The 21,542-nt window shown below is 38.6% G+C and overlaps 1 protein-coding gene across 1 annotated transcript in view; it reads right to left on the bottom strand.

The window, feature by feature from the left end:
• The window catches only part of HIKESHI (heat shock protein nuclear import factor hikeshi), a 37,497-nt gene extending 17,053 nt beyond the window's left edge, over positions 1-20,444 (bottom strand). Inside the window, exons 1-2 of the mRNA XM_020993791.2 lie at positions 20,099-20,444; positions 13,316-13,553 (exon numbers count right to left, since the gene is read on the bottom strand). Of these exons, the coding sequence (XP_020849450.1) occupies positions 13,316-13,553; positions 20,099-20,128 (268 nt within the window). The 5' untranslated portion in view covers positions 20,129-20,444. The remainder of the gene's footprint in view (positions 1-13,315; positions 13,554-20,098) is intronic.
• Positions 20,445-21,542: the final 1,098 nt, after the last annotated feature.

The raw sequence follows: 21,542 nt of genomic DNA, 5'->3' as shown, positions 1-21,542 counted from the left end.
CCAATATAAACAGACAATGGAGTGTGTAGAAAGTAGTAGATTAGAATGGTAGGAGAGAACCAGTTTGTTAAGAGTTTTAAATGTCAAAGGAATTTATATTAGATCCTGAAGGCAATAAGAAGACACAGAGTATACTGACTGGCAATGGTGTTGACATGTTTAGTCCTGTGCTTTAGGAAAATCATTTGGGAAGCTAAGTGAAAGCATTAGAGTGGAAAGAGACTTTAGGCATGCAAACTCCTCCGAAGACTACTGCAAAAGATCAGGTGAGAGGTGATGAGGATAGGAAGCAGGCTGATGGCTGTCTGAGTGAAAAGAAGGAGACATATGAGAGATGTAAAGAAACTACAAGACTTGGAAAAAGACTGAATATGGGATAAGCCAAGATAAAGGAATTAAGATGATATGGAGAATTGTGAAACCAGGTGACTGGAAGGATGGTGTTGGCCTCAACAATAATTTAAAAATTTAGAAGAGAGAGTTGGGGGCAGGAAAGGCAAGGGACACAAAGGAATTCTTTTTTGGGCATGTTGAGTTTGAGATGCCTAAACAATATCCAGTTCAACAGGTTCAACAAGCGGCTGTTAATGCACAACTAGAGTTCTAGAGAGAGACTAGGGCTAGATACATAGATCTAGTAATCATCTTCAGAAAGGCAGTAACTGAAACCCTTGGGAGTTGACAAGATCACCAAGTGAAAAAGGATAGATCAAACCCCCCCAAAAAAGAAGAGGGCCCAGGATAAAGCCTTGAAGAACACCCACATTTAGTGGGTATGACACAGATGAAGAAACAATAAAGGAAGTTAAAAAGGATTAGTGAGACAGAAAGGAGAACCAAGAGAGTTTCCAGGAGAAAGGTGATCAACAATGTCAAATATGTCGAGGGAGAGGTCAAAAGGGAGAAAAGGAGGGAATAAACATTTATATAGTGCCTACTATGTGCCAAGCACTGTGCTAAGTGCTTTTTACAAATATTATCTTATTTGACCCTCAGAACAACCTTGTGAGGTGGATGCTGTTATTGTCCCCATTTTAGAGTTGAGGAATATGAGGCAGAGGTTAAGTGAGTTGTCCAAGGTCACACAACTAATAAGTGTCTAAGGCCAGATTTTAACTCGGGTCTTCCTGACCCCAGACCTAGCACTCTAGGGTGCTTCCTCTAAAGGATGAGGATCTCAAAAGGAAAAGGATTTAGAAGAGACCATATTAGATTTGGCAATCAAGAGATCGCTAGTAACTTTGGAGACAGCAGTTGTTAGAGCAGAAATCAGATTGCCAGGGGTATAGAAGAGAGTTAGTGAAAAGGAAGTGGAGGCAATGACTATTGATTTTCTCAAGCTTAGCTGAGAAGGGCAGGCAGGTATCATCACATAGGATGATAGTATCTAATGAAAGTTTTTTTAAGCCTTGAGAGACTTAAGTGTGTTTGTAGACAAGGAAAGTAAAGAGAAAGTGGGGATGATGGTGGAGTAATGAGCTGAAGAAGACAGGAGGGGATGAGATAAAGGGCATATGTGGCCAGTTAAGCCTATGTAAGCAGAAGGGCCACCTCATTATCAGATACTGGAGTAAACAGAAGATAGCAGGAGATAATGTCAAAGGGATCTGAGCTGAAGAGTGAAAAAAAGAAGGAAGCTTTCAGAGTATGACCTCAAATTTTCAGTAAAGTATGAAGCAAAGACATCAGCAGGCAGGAGCAGAAGGGACTTACATGGGAGAACTGAAAAGAAAAGCTTTGGAACAGCTGCTGCAATAAGTGGGATGGGGAATCAATTATGAGGGGTAGGGGTAGTAGGACTGCCTCCTGATTGAGATCAGCTAGCATAAATTTACAATAGATCTAGTGAGCACACACACTTTCATGATTTCCTCTGTTTTGTTCAGCAGCAGAGGAATAGAAACAAAGGCAGCAGATGGTGGGAGTTAATACAGGGCTGGACTTTTGTAAGGCATAATCCCAAAAGGACGAGGAAGCAAGGAATTCACTGAAGGATAAAAATTAAAAACCAGTCTCACAGAAACTACACACAGACCAACATCTCATACCACATATCAAAATAAGCTCCAATTAAATACATGACTCAAATATAAAGGGTGACATCATGAAAAAAAAAAGAAAAACAAAGAAAAAATTATCTTTCAGATCTATGGATCATGGAAAAGTTCACAACCAAGCAAGGGATAGAGTGAGTCACAGAAGACAAAAGAGAAATTTATACAAAATTATAAGGGAAGAAGGTGACTGGGAAAATATTCACAGCATATTTCTCTGATAAAGGTCTGCTTTCCAAACCACATAAGGAAATGATTAAAATTTGTAATAAAAGCCATTTCCCAACTGACACATGGACAGTTTTCAAAGGAAGAAATCCATTCTATTCAAAGCCATATAAAAATGCTCAATTTTAGACTTTCAAATAATATAATATCCTTCCTCAACCGTACTTCCCCTATGTCCCACTCCAGTTCTGCATACTCCTTCTGCTTTTCCATCTGGAACATCTGCTCCACAACTAACAAACTTGCCTTTCTTTACCTTAAACCTCTTCCTTTCTCACTCCTTCCATCTTGCTATCCTTTCCAGTACTTTCACTCATACTTTGAATCACCACATGAAGGATTATGTTCTCAGTACTACACACACTGAGGGACTTCTTATTTCATTAATTATCCATGTAATTCACATTATCCTTCCTATAAACTTCTTAAACCATTCATTCTAAAAACCAACTAAGGCTGTTACCAACACTTCAACTTTCCTTTTTGACTAGAGCTGCAAGAAGAAAGGAGAGAATTCAAGTAAGATTATGTATGACTACTTACATGTGCACAGCAATTCCCCAATCACTGGAACTCAAAAAATTTAAGATTCCTCTCTTTGGCATATTAATCACAACATCAGAGTCTGGAATATGTTTCATTTACATCCCTTCTTTTCTATCCCCATTACCAAGCCCCTAAATTTAGACCATTATAACCTCAAGCCTGTATTACTGCAAAAACACCCTAACTGGCCTCTTTGCCACCATGTCAAAATCTGGCCCTATCATCTTTTTTCCAGCCTTATCTCTTATTATTCCCCAAATGTGACTTAAGTTGGTAGTTACCTAAAGGAATCACTTTCATTTCTATCTCTCTAATTTTGAATACTCTCCCCATCCCCACTATACATACACATATTCCATAAGGCTTTTTCTAACCACGTTGGCCCATTTTGCCTTTTCTTCCCTCAGAATTTCTCTAGGACTCATTTTCCATAGCATTAGTTTTGACACTTAGCCTCATCTTATTTATTACTCAAATGTGTCAAATTTCAAGGTCAAATCTTGACTTTCAAGGTAGGCTGCAAGCTTCTGGGAGGCAAGGACTCTGTCAAATCCTTTTCTCACAAACACCATCATACCTTGCTGAAAATACATATTCAATAATGACTTATTATTAAATGAGACAGAAAAATAAGGTACATTAAAAAGAAGGTGCTTCAATTGTGCATACATAATGTTTTCTCTTGCTACACATGAAACAGAAGAGACTAATAAATTTACTGATGCTTCCCCAAAACTTTTCTTCCTTCACATTTGTTTTCTTAATAGCATGTACAAGTTAATTTAAGAAAATATGACTATAGCAAAAATAACTACTGTGACATGTAAGGCAATTTATAGAATACAACCATATTTTTAAAAAACTCATTCCATATAAATGATGTGTTCCTGAAAAGCTGAATGTAAACTCTATTGTACAAAATGACTGTACTAGCAGTCTTGGGGGACCAGGAAAGGCCTCTCTTCAGAAGATGGGATTGGGCTGATTCCTGAAGGAATCCAGGGAAAATAAAACACGGAAATGAGTAAGAAGAATATCTTAGGCATGGAGGCCAACCAATACAAAGGTACAAAGTCTGGATATAAATGATCATGTTCAAAGAACTGCAAGTAAGCCTGTGTAGATTAACTGTAGAGTGAGTGCATGGAGGGGAGTAGAATGGAAAAAGCCTCAAACAGCCCCAATAGATAAGGATATAACCAAACAGTCCTTGGAAGAAGAACTGCAAAGCATTCACAACTACATAAAAAAATGCTCCAAATCATTAATAAGAAAAACACAAATTAAAACAACTCTAAGATTTTACTTCATACCCTGCAAATTGGCAAAGGCGACAAAAAATGATAATAGTCTATGCTGCAGGGGTTGTGGAAACATAGACACATTAATACATTGTTGGTACAATACATTTTGGAAAACAATTTGGAATTACATAAAGTGACTAAAATTTCCATACCCTTTGAACCTGAGACTCTAATACTGGGATAATACCCTAATGGAAGCCAATAATAAGAAAAAAGTCCCCATATATGTCAAAATATTTATACTAGCATTTTTTTGTGATAGCTAAGAATTGGAAATAGAGTCAATGTCTATCAAACGAAGAATGGCTAAACTACGGTACATGAATGTCAGAGAATATTACTGTGCTGTATAAGAAATTATATATGTGATAAATATAGAAACGTATGTAAAGATCTACACGAACTGAAGTACAGTGAAGGAAAGACCAGAAAACAATATTTACAGTAATTACAACAATGTAAATGGAAAAAACACACCACAAAATAAAAAGGAAATATAACAAGAGTATAAAGATCAGGTGGGATTTGAACGAAGAGATATGGGAAGACACTGCCAATTTACCCATTCATGGAGGTGGGAAGACCACAGATGTTACACACTGCATGTGTTTTCGTGCTTTTTCAACATATTATAAATTGTGCTGACTTTTTTATTTCTCCTCTAAAAAATGCTACTTGTCATAATGGCTCTTTAGAAAGGGAAGGGATACATATGGTGACGGAAGAAACAGAAAATATAAATTAAAACCTAATTTTAAAAAAAAGACTAATGGCAAGGTAGGGAAGGGGCAGGTTATAAAGAGCTTTAAATGCCTAACACAGGCATTTATGTATTTGCTCCTGCAGGTTAATAGGGAGCCACTGGAGCTCACTAAACAGGGTGTGACAATGGCCAATGACAGCTTTAGAAAAATCACCTTGGTAACTGAGTGGAGGGTGGACTGATACAAAAAGAGATTTGGGGCAGGGAGAACAAATTGAAGCCTATTGCAGTAGTCCAGGCCAGTATCTTTTTTTTCTTATGTTATGAAAAGAAAATGAAATAAGTTGCTTATGCCTGAGTTGCAATTTCCCCAAATTTTATAGATTGTAAATAGCAATACGGCAGAAAAGGCAGCAACCTGGTTTTGAATCCCAATCCTACTACTTCCTAGGTTGATGCTGACCAATCATTTAACTCTGTCCCCAGAGATCACATACTACCAATCCTGTCTTCTTCAAAAGGTTACTGTAAGAAACAAATGAAAACTACATTATGTACCAAAGCTCCTGGTAAACCATAAAATGCTAGCCTAAAATAAGGTGGTATTACAATTATTGTTCTCCTACTCTCCAAAATTTGTAACTGTGTAGTCACCCTTGATTCTATGTCTCCTTTATCCCCAAAATCTAATAAATCTGTTTTGTTTCTTTGTTTTATTCATCAAATATGACCTTTTGTTTACATTTTCACAAATAACATACTATTCCAAGTTGCAATACCATCACTATATTATTGCAATATTCTGCCAAGCTGGCATCCCTGCTGCCAACCTCTTCCTTCTAACACAGAACAGAAAAAAATGCTTCCTAAATATAGTTTTGACCATTTAATTCTCTTTATCAGCATCTCACAGTAACCAACAATCATCTCTCAGACTCAAAACTCAGAACTTGCTTTAACGTCCTTCTCCCATACTTAATAGTCATCTTTTTGCCATTTCAGTACAACTCGTATTCAATTAATTCACAAGTATTTAAATGTCTACTAGGTGCTAAATGACAGGAATACAAAGAGAAAATAAAAAAGTATTTGTTATCGAGGAGGTTACATTCTTTAGTGGGAAACACCACGCCCCCATACAAAAATATATACAAAATAACTACAAAGTAAGGGAGGCACCAGCTGGTAGAAGCAAGAAAGGCCTCATGTAGGAGATGGTAGTTGAGCTAAGCTATGAAGGAAGCTAGAAATTCAAGGTACCAAACAATGCACAATACCCTTATTACCACCATCATTTTTTAATGAATTCCTTCCTCTCAAAATGTAGAGTTGGAAAAGACTTCAGTATCAAATCCAATTGATTACCAAGAAAGAATCCCTCTATATACCCAAGTGGCCATTGAACATTTACTTGAAGACCTCTGATTCAAGGGAACCTACTACCTCCCAAGGCAGTCCCTTCCATTGACATCAAGCCAAAGTTTGCCTCTTTGCCACTTCCACCCACTGTTCCTGTTTCTGCCCCCTAAGAAGAATCAGAACAAGTCTGTTTTCCAAAGGAGGGCCTTTCAAATATTTGAAGACGAATCATGTCCCCCTTAGTTTTCTCTTATCCAAGCTAAATTTCTAGTTCCTTCAACAGATGCTCATCTGAAATGGAATTAAGCCCTTCACCAATCCAGTTACCTTACCTTGGACATTCCTCAGCTTACCAATTAGAATTAAACGTAATACTCTAGATATGGCTTGACCAGGCCATTGTATAGTGGAATTACTACCCGCCTTATTCCTAGATATTTTGCCTCTTAATGCAGCCCAAGCCATTAGCTTTGGTAGGTGCCACAACCCATTGCTGACTCAATCACTAAAACTCTCAGCTGTGGCTTTTCCCATCTTACACATGTTTAATTGAATATTTTACAACTTTACATTTATCCCTAATGATTTTTATTTTATTAGCTTCGGCCCAATATTCTAGCCTTTCAAAATCATCTCGGATCCTGATTCTGCCATCCATTGTGTTAGCCATCCACTCCCATTTTGTGTCATCTGCAAATTTAATAAATACATCACTTATGCCTTTAATCATATCATTGATAAAAATGCTAAAGAGCTCACAGATTCCTGGGGCCCTCCTCTATAGATCTCCTTCCAAGATAATAGCAAACCATCACTATTCTTTAAATCCAATCATTTAACCAGTTCTTAATCCATCTAACTGTATTATCATCTAGCCCACAACTCTCCATCTTTTCCATTAAAGTATAAGATAACTGATCAGGTGCTCTGCTGAAATCAAGATAAACAATATCTTTAGCACTCTTCCCTTCTTTAAATCTCTGTTCATGATTCACATCCCATATAAAGACATCTCAGCCTAACCCACTGATCCCAATCCTACCTCAACTGACTTCTCACCCTGGAACTTCCCTCAATGCCTGTGGCATTCTCACTCTAAAACATCCCTCCACCACTGCAGGCCCCTTCTCTCATTGTTGAGTTCCTTCCTGTTGCTGCTGTCCAGCCATGTCCAACGCTTCATGACCCCATGGCCCTTCTAGCATCCATTATCTCTCAAAGTCTGTCCAGGTTCATGTTTGTTGTTTCCATGATACTATCTATCCATCTCATCCTCTGCTGTCCCCTTTTCTTTCTGCCTTCAATCTTTCCCAACATCAGAGTCTTTTTTCCAATGAAGCCTGTCTTCTCATTATGTGGCCAAAGTATTTAAGCTTCAGCTTCACTATTTGACCTGCCAGTGAACAGCCTGAATTAATTTCTTTAAGTGTTGACTGATATGACCTCCTTGCTGTTCAAGGGACTCTCAAAAGTCTTCTCCAGCACCACAATTCTAAAACACTGATTCTGCAGTGCTCAGCTTTCCTTGGAGTCCAACTCTCACAGATGCATGTTGCTACTAGAAAAACCATAGCTTTGACTATACACACCTTTGTCAGCGAGGTGATATCTCTGTTTTTCAATGTTATTCAAATTTGCCATACCTTTCCTTCCAAGGAGCTAGAGTCTTTTAATTTCATGGCTGCAGGTGCTGTCTGCAATGATCTTTGAGCCCAACAATATAAAACCTGACACTGCTTCTATTTCTTCTCCTCTATTTGTTGGAAGTGATGGGACCATATGCCAAGATCTTTGTTTTTTTAATGTTAAATTTCAATCTAGCTTTTACATTCTTTTCTTTCACCCTCATCAAGAGGCTTCTTAATTCTTCTTCACTTTCTGCCACCAGAGTAATATCACCCGCACATCTGAGATTGTTGATATTTGTCCCACCACCCTTAATTCTGGCTTTTGATTGATCCAGCCTGGTGTTTCACATGATGTATTCTGCATATATAAGTTAAGCAAGTAAGGTGACAATATACAGCCTTGGCTTACTCCTTTTCAAATCTTAAACCAATCAGCTGATCCATGTTTGGTTCTAACTGTTGCTTACTGGCCCACATACAGGTTCCTCAGGAGACAAGTAAATGATCTCATACTCCCATCTCTTTGACAACTTGCACATTTTGTTGTGATCCACACAAAAGCTTTAGTGTAGTCAACAACGCAGAAATAGATGTTTTTCTGAAACTCCCTTGCTTTTCTCTGTAATCCAGCAAATGTTGGCAATGTGGTCTCTCCTTCCTCTGCCTCTTCAAAAACCAGCCTGCTCTTCTGGTAATTCTCTATTCACATATTGCTAAAGCTAAGCATAACCTTGCAGGTATGTGAAATGAGCACAACTATTCAGCAATTCAAACATTACTTGGCACTGCCCTTCTTTATGACTAGGAACATAAACTGATCTTTCCCAATCCAGTGGCCACTGTTGTGTTTTCCAAATTTGCTGGCATATTGAATACAGCACTTTAACAGCATCATCTCTTAAGGGTATTTTTGCTTGTATTTTTATCTCTAGTGCTTAGCAAAATGCCTGGTACATAATGAGTGCTTAATAAATGCTTTTTGACTGACTCATCAGCCACATTAATATAAATTTATTAATTATCTGCTTTGTACCCACTTCTATGCTAAACAATAAAGAAAACACACACACACAAAGTAGAAGATATTGTCCTGTCTTTAAAGGACTCAAAATCTAAATAAAGGGCAAAAATAAATGTGAAACAGAGAATACTTTTCCAAGTCTAAACTATGTGATATTTACTCTAAATCCAAGTTCAGTGGAAGGACAAATTAATATGGAGAGGAGTTAGAAAAACATCATAGAGGCAACAGTGCTTACTTGATATTGAAGAAAGAGTAGAATTTTGAAAAGCAAAGAGGAGAAAGGATGACACAATAGCATTAACAAGGCAGAAGTGAATGAACATATCACATTCCTGAGACCATCACAGAATGAGTAGAACTGCCCTGACAGAAACAGATGACCTGTGCTAAAGTTAAGAAATAAAGGGTAAAAAAATAAAGCTTGATATGTACGATAGAGTCAAATTAGAGATGGCTTTTAAAGGCAGGTAAAAGAGTTTGGACTTGACATGGTAGTCAATAAAGAAGATTCTTCAGCAGAAAACTACAAAATTAGCTAGATACTGTTTATGCAAAAACTTCCAATTAGAACCGACCAAAAGTAGAAAGGGCTGCCTCTGAAGGTAATGAATTCCCTACTCCTGAAGGTCTTCAAGCAGATGCTGGAAAACATCCAATAATCAGGGATATTATAGAGGTGATTACTGTTCAGGTATGGGTTAGATTATATGCCCTCTCGGAGTCCCTTCCAAGTCTAATTTTATACTATGCTATGAAATGTAGTTAGGTTCCTTGTTTCTGCCACATCATAAAGTTAAATTCCCTTTAGGGTAGGAACCACACCTCCTCCCAACACCGTGTTGAGTCCATCAAAAGCTAGTCTTTCTGCATTTATGTGTGTAAGGATCTTTATTCTTCCAAGTTCCAGGTTAAAAACTCATTTGTTGTTCAGGCTCTCTATTAAAATATATCCATTCTTTCCTAAAATGCCATTTTTTATTCTTCGCCAACATGAAAACACAAGCAAAATAGTTCTAAGTAATTGTAAAATAAGTCAAAAATTACATATACACATATACCATGACCAGCAATTGAGTAACAGGCAGATTTTGCTGCCTAGACTCTAATGTCAATTTCCAATAAAAAACATTCGCTCACACTTAAGTACACATATCCATGGCCAGATCTAGCTAATGTGTAAAATATACAGAACATACAAAACTAGAAATAACACTTATAAGGCTTCAAAGTATAAATATATTTCAAATTCATCCAAAATGTTTTAATATGCTATTTCCAATGTTGAATATTAAATTTGCTCTTTTACCAGATATTTGAGGTTAAGTATTTAAAAAAACAAGTGTTTTTCAAAAGACCTCCTAATGTAAGACATCCAGAATGTTTCAAGAATAACCCACTCCCTATTTAATAAAATGTACATGCTTCAAGTCACTAGAAGACAATTTTATGCTCCTGCATTTTATTTCCCCCTATCACTGAACAAAGCTTTAACAATTGGGTTGTTTCCCTGGAAAAAAAGTAACTAGCAAAAGGCTCCAATCATATTACAACAGAAATAATACTGTGGAGAACAATTTAGAGAAAAAGACAAAAGGATTTTCTTCCCATCGTCATTATATTTTTTTTAATATAAATTTATTTATTTTTAGTTTTCAACATTTACTTCCACAAGATTTTGAATTCCATATTTTCACCCCATCTTGCCCCTCCCCCACCCCAGGATGGCATGCATTCTGAATACCCCTTCTCCTAGTCTGCCTTCCCTTCTACCTCTCCCCTCCTCCTTCTCTTATCCCCTTCCCCTTCTATTTTCTTGTAGGGCAGGATAGATTTCTGTACCTCATTTCCTGTATTTCATATTTCCCAGTTGCATGTGGAAACATTTTTTTTAAACGTGTTTTTAAAACTTCAGGTTCCAAATTTTCTCCCTTCCTCCCACCCCACCCACCCTCATTGAAAAGGCAAGCAAGTCAATACAGGCCATACTTGTGCAGTTATGCAAAACACTTCCATAGTAGACATGTTGTGAAAAACTAACTCTATTTCCCTTAATCCTATCCTGCCCCCCCCCATTTATTCTATTCTTTCTTTTGACCCTGTCCCTGCTCAGAAGCATTTCCTTCTGATTACCCCTTTCCCAATCTGCCCTTCTCTCTATCATCCCCCTGCTCTCTTGTCCCCTTCCTCCCCTATTTTCCTGTAGAGTAAGACAGCCCATCATCATTATTTAAATTAAAACAGCACCCTACACTTTCACATCACTGAACCAAATAAATTTTCTAGGAAACATAATTCCAAAGTAGCAATAAAAATAGCGCTTAACAACAACTGAAGGCAACGTTATAATCATCTATTGGTCTAGTTCATTTGGACTAAATTTTCTTCAGACTAGCTGAGAAAACAATAAGAGTATGTCTGGCCTCATATTTCTCTCTATCCTCAACTAGTTATCAAGGAAAATAGGCAAAAGATGAAAAATGACAAAGTATAAGTCTATCCTTTTTGTGATTTATAACTCTCTCAAAGCTCTGAGATACAAAGGCAAAAGGGAGAGGGAGTGGCAAGAACCTGGTATTAAAGTGCCTGAACTTTGGGGTTAGTGGAAAAGGGGGAAAGAAAGAGAGGTATAATTAACAGTAAAGTTTCTGAGCAAGGCTGGGGTAGGGGAGAAGAGTATTGATTCTAAAGTTCCTATGTGAAGCCAGAAGGGAGCAATATTTCTACCTTCACTCCCCTGGGGCCTTAGAACACTGATAAACTACCACAGGGAGAGGGCTGTGGCAATGGCAACAAACTTAGTGATCTACCATGTAAGGTTTGGAAATTGCTACTATATTTTGAATCTTCTAGTAGGATAGATTTAACCAGTAGGATAAATCATTTCTGCTTCTGTATTAACTAATACGTAAATCTTACTGACAATTATAAGTCCATCATAACCTATACTCTCCTCACTGAAAGAGGCACTTCCTTTATTCCAAAAGTCTGCCCTGGTTAGACCACATCTGGAATATGTTCCTTTCTGGGCACTACATTTTGAGAAGGACACTGATAAACTGGAGTGTGGCCAGATATGAAGACCAGCTAAAGGAACTGAGGGTGGTTAGCCTAGAAAAGGAAATAGGAAAGAAAGAATATGTATTCAAATATCTGAAGGGGTGTCATGGGATATCAGGAGGAATTTGACTCATACTGCTTAAATCCAAATGGCAACTATAGGAGCAGATAATGCAAATTAGAAAGAGGCAAATTTAGGCTTGATTAAGGAAACTTCCTAACAATGAGAGCCATCAAAAAAAAAAGTGGAGTAAGTTACGTTGAAAAGTAGAAGGTTATGGGTCACCTAGGTGGCGCAGTAGAAAGAGCATCAGCTCTGGAGTTAGAAGGACCTGAGTTCAAATCCAGCCTCAGATGTTTGACACTTACTAGCTGTGTGACTCTGGGCAAGTCACTTAATCCCACTGTCTAGCCAACAAAAAAAAAAGCAGGTTACCATTCACTTGGGGTCCTCAAGTTAGCGGTGTTGCAAAAGGGATATTTTTCCAGGTACACTGTGAATTAGATGGCCTCTGTGTTTCTTCCATCTCTAAATTCTGTGACTTTTGGGAAAAAATTACAGCTGACTACAAGCTCATTTATGCTCACATACGTACTCACACACACACACACACACACACACACACACACACACGAGTTATCATCTTCAACACTGTATGATGATTATGCTGTTAGTGTTATTTTCATGAATGGCCATCACAAAAACTGATGCCTGGCCAGTTATATTCCCTAAAATCTGTACAAAAATATTGAGCCCACAGAAATACCTATTCCTATTCCTCAGGAAAACTTCCATTTTAACTTTCATTTTCAGCTCTCCAGGATTTAGTGGGAAATTGGGAGCTCCATAAATTTCAGTACTGAACAAGTAAATGCCACAGTTTAACACTTGTATTCAAGAGCTTCGTGCTTTTCTCAGGGGTTCAGCTCATTATGCTGCCACAGAATGAGCACTACATCAGAAGTCAGGAACCCTGAGCTCAAGTTCCAGCTCTGTCACTAACTTTTGGTATGACCTTGGGCAAGCTACAACCTTCCTAAGCTTGCTTATTCACATATGAACCAAAGGCACTGAAAGGTCTCATTCAAACCTATTATTCTTTCTTTGATCGATTCTCTTCTCCAGCATTTGACATTTTCAGGATTGGTAACGGGATGTTTCAGGATCATATGAAACTAAGTTTGCAGTCTGATACAAAGAGCTGTCACTGTATCTCATCTCGGTTTAATCTTTGTCTTATTTCAGAAATCAGAAATTTATATTGTGAAGTACTAAATGCCTGATTTATCTTTTGACTTTTTTTCAGTCTGTTCATTAAAATAACCACTGAAAGAAGGAAATTCTTTAAAAAGTCACACAATGCTTATGAAAGAATATGAAATATTTAAATGTAGAACTGTATAAAGCTTACCAGATTTAAGACCTGAAATTTTGAAGATGGCACTTGGTTTCCCATTCGTGACAAACCCCAAGAGCTGCCATACTGGCATTCCACTTGAATCAGGATATGAAAAGTAGACAGATCCTCCCATGCCATCAGGAAATGGGACTGTTCCCAGCATAAACACCACGACATGGTTGATACTTTGATAATCAGGTAAGTCAAATACAAATTTATCCTCTGCCACTTGCTGTGCAACTGTTTGCACCTAGAAAATAAAAAATTCTCAGATGAAAAAGTTTGTGAGGTTCTGCAACCTTTAACTATCCAATACAACACAATTAAGTGTGTCACCAGGTATAGTCAGAGCCAAAATATTCTGGCTAGTCTAGTATTCAGACTGATAGATTGGGTTAGCAATTTTCAAAGTACTATAACACAATAAAACATATTTAACACTAAAACTGCTCACTCCCACAAAAGCTTCTCTCTTTAACACCAATTTTCTTCCAATGATGCTATCACAAATTGCCAGTCTCAGAAGAATCAAAATCACAAGTAATGCATCTTCTTCTGGTAGATGTAGAAAATTACTAAGAATAACTTGTGTGAGAAGTAATCAACAACATCGAAGACATATAGGACCAGAAATGGAGATGGGTCAATCTTTTTAAAACAAGACTGAGACACAACAAATGGACAGCCAGAATGCTAGGATGGCACCCCCCAGATAGTAAGAAAACCTAAGAAAGACCCCCAGTGTATAGAGTAGATCCTCTGCGAAGAATTTAGGAGATAACGTGCATAAAAATCACACAGTTATGATGCCATAGGTGACTGCAATCTTTTCTCAGTTGAGGGATTACCCACAGCAATGAAATCATGGATTCATGTATCAGAATAATGCTAAAACTATAATGAACATAATTTAATGTCTTTGCCACTCTACAATCCCCTTATCACATCTTACCTAAAAAGTATCATCAACTTTGGAATGTAAAGCCAACTTTAATATTTATATTCTAGGAGGGGGTCTTCTGGTTATTTGTGTAGTGTCTGTGTGCTTGTTTTTGGAGCTCTGGTCTACAGAAAAAGAGGTAAGCATCACCTAGATTCTGCTAGATGAGGTGTGTGGCACTTGCCAAGTGTAGGCAAAGAAATGAATCTAACAGCCAGTTCTGAGGAGGGAGAAGTGGAGAGTATACGTAGGAAAAGAGGAAATGGTAGGATCTCATTTCGAAATTCAGGAAGTATTCTTTCATAAAGGATACAAACCACAGGAGATCATTCTGCAACTATGCAGACATAAATAGGTTGAATCAAAGCCTTGGTTTTTAAAGAATTAGCAGATTTGTAGGTAAGAGTATACTGTCTTACTATAACCTAAATTCTATGTAACTGATATTCATTAGCCAAATCAAGAAATCTGAGTCACTACCAATGAATTACTTTAGGAAGAAAAACATTAACTCTAATTGGACAATTCTCTTTCCTCAAAATACACTTTCTTTTTCCTTTCCATGCATATGGCTATATATTCCTTAAATATTATTGAATGTGCCTAATAAAACTTAGTATCTAGAGAAGGCTGTGCAGAGCCAAATGAAAAACATAATTATAATTATTGGAGGTATTAACACCCTCTAATTGACAGGGCTCATTTCTAAAGTTCTTTTTAATCCTATTTAGCCACAACATAAACAACAAAATGAAACACTGTATTTCTACTACCTGCCTTGAGGAGTATTTCATTTTGGTATTTATATGACCTCTAGAAGGTTTTAAAAACATATCTTTTTAGGTCTAGAAATAACCAGGTACTGAAAAAGACGCTTGTAAAGAACCTACTCTTTCCATGGTATTTGACATTATATATTCATATAATTACACATTAAGAAGATGAGGTCCTTGCCCCTAAAAACACCCATATTTTGGTTAAGAAAGAATTTTCAGAGAATGAGGAAACATTTTAAACAGAAGTAAAAACTGACTCATCCCTTTATGGAGTTGTTTTTAAGGGCAAATCATCACTAATTTGTTAAAACGGATCCTACCTACCTCAGAGCACTGTTGTACAGAAAACACTTTATGAAACCTTTGAGCATGATATAAATGTGAGCTAGTACTAAGAGCTACCCAAATAATATCATTCCCCCCAAAAAATGGCGTTCTAAAGAATCTGTGTTTACAAAAACTGAGTGATGCATGAAGAGCTTATGGTACTAGGTACCACACAAAGTATGCTGTCTCAATAATAAACTTTTTCAAAATAGCTGCAAACCATGGAGGTGCACAGATACAATGTATCAACTATGAAACATTTTGATACTATAAAGTAACAATGTTTTATAAATTTTCTGAAACCCATATAAAAGTCTTTGCATCTTTGATACATGTTTTCAATATGTACCAAAGACAATGGGACAATGTAGCACAGTCTCCAACCACCCACTCAAAATCAAAATCGGCTATTACTTACTAGAGATTCTACTTGCATTAAACACAAATGTTTCATGAGCAGCTAAAACAGTTCAATGAATACTATTTGATAGTCTGGCCACCAATGACTTAGATGGGGGGGGAGGGGGGAAAGGAAAAAGCATTGATATAATAGAAAAGTACTAGTTTTAGAATCAGAAGATCTCTGAATCCAATTTTGCCACTTACTAACCATGTGACTTTGGACAAATCATTTCTCTGAGCTTCATTTTCTTCACCTATAAAAAGTGGATAATAATTTTATACAACCTAACTCAAAGGGTTGTGGTATCAAATGAAAGCATACTTGTCAAATGTCATGTAAATTTAGCAAGGTATTATTATCATTACTTTGACATTCCATGATTTCATCAGCATGGGGACTCCCTCCACTGATGCTTATTCTAATCTTCTGGCATCTTAGCAGGTTTTCAGAAGTTGTTATAGTTTTTAAAAAAAAATACCACGTGGTCAGCTCTTCAGTCATAAGCTTAACTGAACTCAGTTAGTCTGGTCTTCCAGCAATAAACATCAATAAATACTAACAAGTCATTCTGCAGGTCTGCACTGCACTCAATAAGTATTTATTAACCATCTATTACATGCCACCACCACCACTCCAAAAAAAGTCACTTCCCTGAAAAAACTGACATTTAATTAGGAGGAAACAGTATGTACACAGATTAGTAAATACAAAGCAATTTCAATGGGTTATAAAGAAATAAGACAAATGAGAGAATCAGGAAAGGCTTCTCACAAAAGGTAGCACTTGAGACGGGAGCTGAGAAGGCTGAGTTCCAAGGCTGAGATGAGAAGGAAGAGCATTCCAGATATAAGGGGCAGCTAAGCCAAAACAAAGAGACAGCAGATGGAACGTTATGTATAGGGAACAGCAAGTAGACTGTAATATAAAGCATATGACAGGAACTGGAGGTATGTGTTGTCAGCTTAGAAAGATATGTAGTATACTATCTGCTCTTTTTTTTCTTTTTTTTCCTTCTATTTTGTTTTGTTTCCTCTTTCTTGCGGTTCCTTCTATTGGTTCTAATTCTTCCTTACAACATTACTAATGTGAAAATATGTTTAATAGGAACGTATATGTGGAGCCTATATCAGACTGCACACCATCTTGGGGGGGAGGAAGGAGGGGGTGAAAAATTTAAAACTCAAAAGTATATGGAAGTGATTGCTGAAAACTAAAAATAAATAATAATTTAAAAAAGAAAGATATGCTGGAGCCAGACTTGGCTTTAAATGGTAAACAAAGTAATGTGTAGTTTACCCAAGAGGTAAGGAGGAGCCACGAAAGCTTCCTGAGCAGGAGAGTGACATGACATATTAATTTTATAATAATTAATTTGGCAAATGTATAGATGATGGACTGGAGAAGAGAGGCTAAATGTAAAGAAATGAATTAGAAAACTACTGAAACAGTCCAGACAAGAGGAGATGAAGGCTTGAGTCTGCCAGAAGTGGCTGTTTGAATAGAGAGAAGGGTATAGATGTGAGATACTGTGGAGGCAGAAATATTGTTGTTGTTTGTCCTTCACTCTCCAAGAGGACAATGACATCAGAAGAGTGAAGTCTTGACTTGCAAGTCAATTGGATTTAAGAAAGGCTGACCTATGCAAAGTCATCAGCCTTACTTTCTCCTCCAGAGTCCAGTGGCTCGATACAGATCAGTATGACTGGAGATGGCCCTGGATGCAGGGGGAGATCTTGGCCTTTTTAAGCTAAGGTATTCAACAGGTTTCAGTAGGACTGAGGCAATGCCCATTAAGTAATTAAGCCTAGGTAAGAAATGAGGGAGAGGTCTCAAAAAATAAAAAAAAAAAAAATCAATCTGGGAGGGAAAGACCCTCAGGGTTTCTGGCCAAAATAGAAGCAACTGCAATTTACATTCACTTTGAGCCAATCAGGGCCCAAACAACAACCAAATGGGGCTTGGCCTGGGACCTAATGTTGGCCAATCAGTGAGAACCAGAGGGATTTAGGTTTAAAGGAATAGTCAAGTAGAAATGACATAATTCGGCAACTGCCAGGTTATGATGGGGGGGGGCAGTGAAAGAATGAATGTTCAGCACTCCTGAGTTGTAAATATGGATCCGACCAGCAGAAATAGGGGAGTTAGAAGGAGGAGTAGGTTTGAAAGTTGGGTGTGTACATTTGAGAGTCATCTGCATAAGGGAGGTGCGCCTGGGAATGCAAGGAGAGGCAGTATGTCTAGAAATGATGTTGAGACTAGAGAATAAATTTAGGAAGGAAGACAAAGAATAACAGGAAGGACAGAAAATTGTGTTTCAGATACAGAAAGTTTTTCTACTCTGATAAAAATCCGTCAGACCATGTACTCTTTTACAAACCCTTCAAGGGTCCACAATCACCTGAATGCCACAGTGAAATATCTGAGCAGGGTTTCAGTATAGCATTATACACTGAAGAAATTAATGAGATTATCAATTCTTTCAAGATTAATGTTCTCTTCCTCCTCAAATTACTTTGTATTCACTTATTTGTACACATTATGCATCCTCCAGTTCCTTGAGAACAAACAGTAAAGTATTAGTTCCTGTATTCCTCCCACCTAGCATATTTCTTTGCAAAGAGCAGGACCTTAATTAAGTTATTGGTGCCTTGGCTCTAGGGTAGTCCATAGAGTGCAAAATGTGGCACTTAGAAGACCTGGAGTAAAACCCTATCTGGGACACACATAAGCTAAAAGACTTTGGGCAAGTCACTTAACTTTCAGGAACTTCAGTTTCCTTATCTCTCAAGTGCAGATAATACCTGTATGGCTAGGCTCAAATGGGGTAGAGTAGGCCAAGTACTTTGTAAACCTTCAAGGGCAAACAAAAAAAATTCAGTTATCATTATTATAGGTGTTCAATATTCAAACTGGACTTTAGCCCTACTTAGCCCCTTTTAAAAAAAAATCAATTATGCCACCAATCTGTTCAAAACACTGTAATACTTCCTAAAAGGGATGGAAATAAGAATTTATATGCAGCCTACTGTGTGCCAGGTGCCTTTTACAAATATCATCTCATTTTATCCTCATAACAACCCTGCAAGGTAGGTATTATTTCCCCCATTTTACAATTGAAGAAACTAAGGCTCAAAGAGGTTAAGTGACTTCCCCAGCGTCATATCGATAGCAAGTGTCTGAGGCTGGATTTGAACTCTGGTGTTCCTTGACTCCAGGCCGAGCACTGCCTCACTGAAAACTTAAAGCAGTAAAATTCTCTATCTTCTTAAACTAGAAGGACTGGATCTTAAAAATAACAGATTGACCTACAGTATTCTTTTTTTTTAATCCATAAAGAAAATACAGATAGTAGAAAATTTTTATTTCAAAACACAATTTTTTTTGTCAATTGATGTGCCTGATCCTTCTAGTGTTAATCTGTTGTCTGAGAACGCATAATTTTTTAGTTATTTTGATAACTATTTCAACACAATTCATTTCCTGTAATCCTACATATTTTATTTACGCATTTTAAAACATCCTGAGGAGTCCACAGGCTTTTCCAGACTGTCAAAGGTTGGGAGTAGAGGAAAAGTTTGTGACACAAAATGGTCTCGAGTCTTTTATTTTACCTAATCCAACCTCCCATTTCACAGAGAAGAACTCTGAAGCCTAGAGGTGAAGTGACTGGCCGATGAATCAACAAGTATTCATTAAGCCCCTACTTCCCACGTGACAGGCACTCTGCTGTGCAAGTGCTAGGCCAGAAGGACAAGGACAGAAAAGAACCCCCAGCTCATGACATAGTTCGAAGAAGCAGAGCAGGCAGATTCAATGCCAGGTATTGTGACGGTTGTGAATCCAGAGCTTCTTCCGCTTCACCACGATGCCCATCCCGCGCCGATGCAGGTGTGTGAGGACCAAGATGCACGGATGACCATTGATGTGTGTGTGCGCGTGGAGGTGCGGAACCCTCCGAAAGCATAAAACTGGTACTTATGGGACCTAACACTGTCACACAACAAAAGCGATGTCACATACTGCACGTTACATACACACCACAATATATTAAACACACTACACACATTACACTATACATGCACACACTCCACATCGTATATACACACTACAACACACTATACACGCACACATTACACAATCACACACACACGCACGCACAAGGATACACATACACTACACAATCACACACACGCATGCACGGACACACGGATGTACATACACATACACATACACACACACACCCATCGTCTGTCCCAGGCATCTACAGGACCCGGACCACCACCACCCATCCCAGGCCCGGCGCTGCCGCGCCCACCCTCGTTGCCCCGCTGCCAGTCCCAGTCCCTTACCAGCCTCCCGGCCACCAGGCAGCCGAACATGGCGGCAGCGGTGGCTCCTCCGCGGAGCGGGAGCGACAAAAGCCCCCGGAGCTTGGCGCAGACGGCGGCGGCAGCTGCAGGGGCCGCCCAGCCCGCGACGCTTTCTGGACGGAAGTTTCCAGAAGGCGCAGCCACCCTTCCAGGCGGCGAGCTACATAGCGATTGAGCAGTCCCGCTGAAGCGGTGTCTGACCTGCAACCTCTGACCTACGCTCGGAGCCCCCGCCCCTCACCCAGCTAGGGCCAAGCGCTTCCGGGGACGGTACGGGGCTCCGCCTGGGTGCCGAAGGAAAAAAAAAGAGAGAAAACACACCCACACTCCCCAATCAAATCCCCACCAACACACAAATGTAAGACTACAAATCCCAGCATGCAGTTTTCACCATATTCCCCGGTGGGCGCGGCGTCGGAGGCAATGCATGCTGGGATTCGTATTCTAGAGAGTGACTTGTACACATAGCCTCGTCTTGAAATCAGACTGCGAGACGTGTTCGTCTTTGTAGTTCGTCTCCTCCTGGAGTTGTTACAGCCGTTTTTGTGAAATGGACTTCTTTGGCTTATGGACGCCTTCTCAAAAGAATGCTTTTAAATGTATAGAAGACGTAAAACTACAAAAGGAAAGTAATTATATTGACAGTTATGAAAAATTTTTTTTAAAAGAAGTTCACGAATTTCAAGTCCAGAACCCGTAATCTAATCCAACGACCTCATTTTATAAGTAGTGAAACTGAGGCTATATAGACAATGATGAAGACGACGACGATGATGAAAATGAAAACAATGATGACAATAATAGTGATAAGAATATTTTGATGAAACTGTTGAAGAGACAGGTGGATTGTATAATGGGATGCGAGCTGGCCCCAAAGCCAGGAGATTCCCTCCTTTGATAAGTGTTGGCTGTGCGACCGGGCAAGTGGCTGAGCAGGGCTGTGCTCTCCTCAGCGCTAAGAGACGAAATTAGAGAGAAGGGGCTGACTTGTATTTTCCAGATCGAGTCCCTTTTCTTATTTTAAATTTTACGGAGTGCTTTACACACAAGAACCCTGAGGAGTAGGTAACAGGTACAACTTCGCTTTGTAACAGTGAGCAAATTCGTGAAGTGTTCTGTATTTTTAAAGCCCTAATTATAACTATGTCATTTCCCCTTTCCCCGAGCCAACCAATTCCAATGGTTCCCTATCACCTGTGGGATCAAATATAAAATCCTCTGTTTAGCGTTCAAAGCCCTTCATAGCTTACCCCCCGTAAACACACACACACACACACACCTTTCCAGGCTTCTTACACCTTACACACATCCCTCTCTCACTTACTTTGCAATCCAATGACGTTGGACTCCTTGATGAACACTTTCCCTACTCTGGGCATTATCACTAACTGACCCACTTGCCTGGATTATTTTCCCCCTTCAT

The sequence above is a fragment of the Phascolarctos cinereus genome, unplaced genomic scaffold (assembly GCF_003287225.1).
Source record: "Phascolarctos cinereus isolate Bilbo 61053 unplaced genomic scaffold, phaCin_HiC Scaffold_726;HRSCAF=1367, whole genome shotgun sequence".
NCBI lineage: Eukaryota > Metazoa > Chordata > Mammalia > Diprotodontia > Phascolarctidae > Phascolarctos > Phascolarctos cinereus.
The sequence above is the reverse complement of the archived record's forward strand: the minus strand, read 5'-3'. Positions and strand labels throughout refer to the sequence as shown.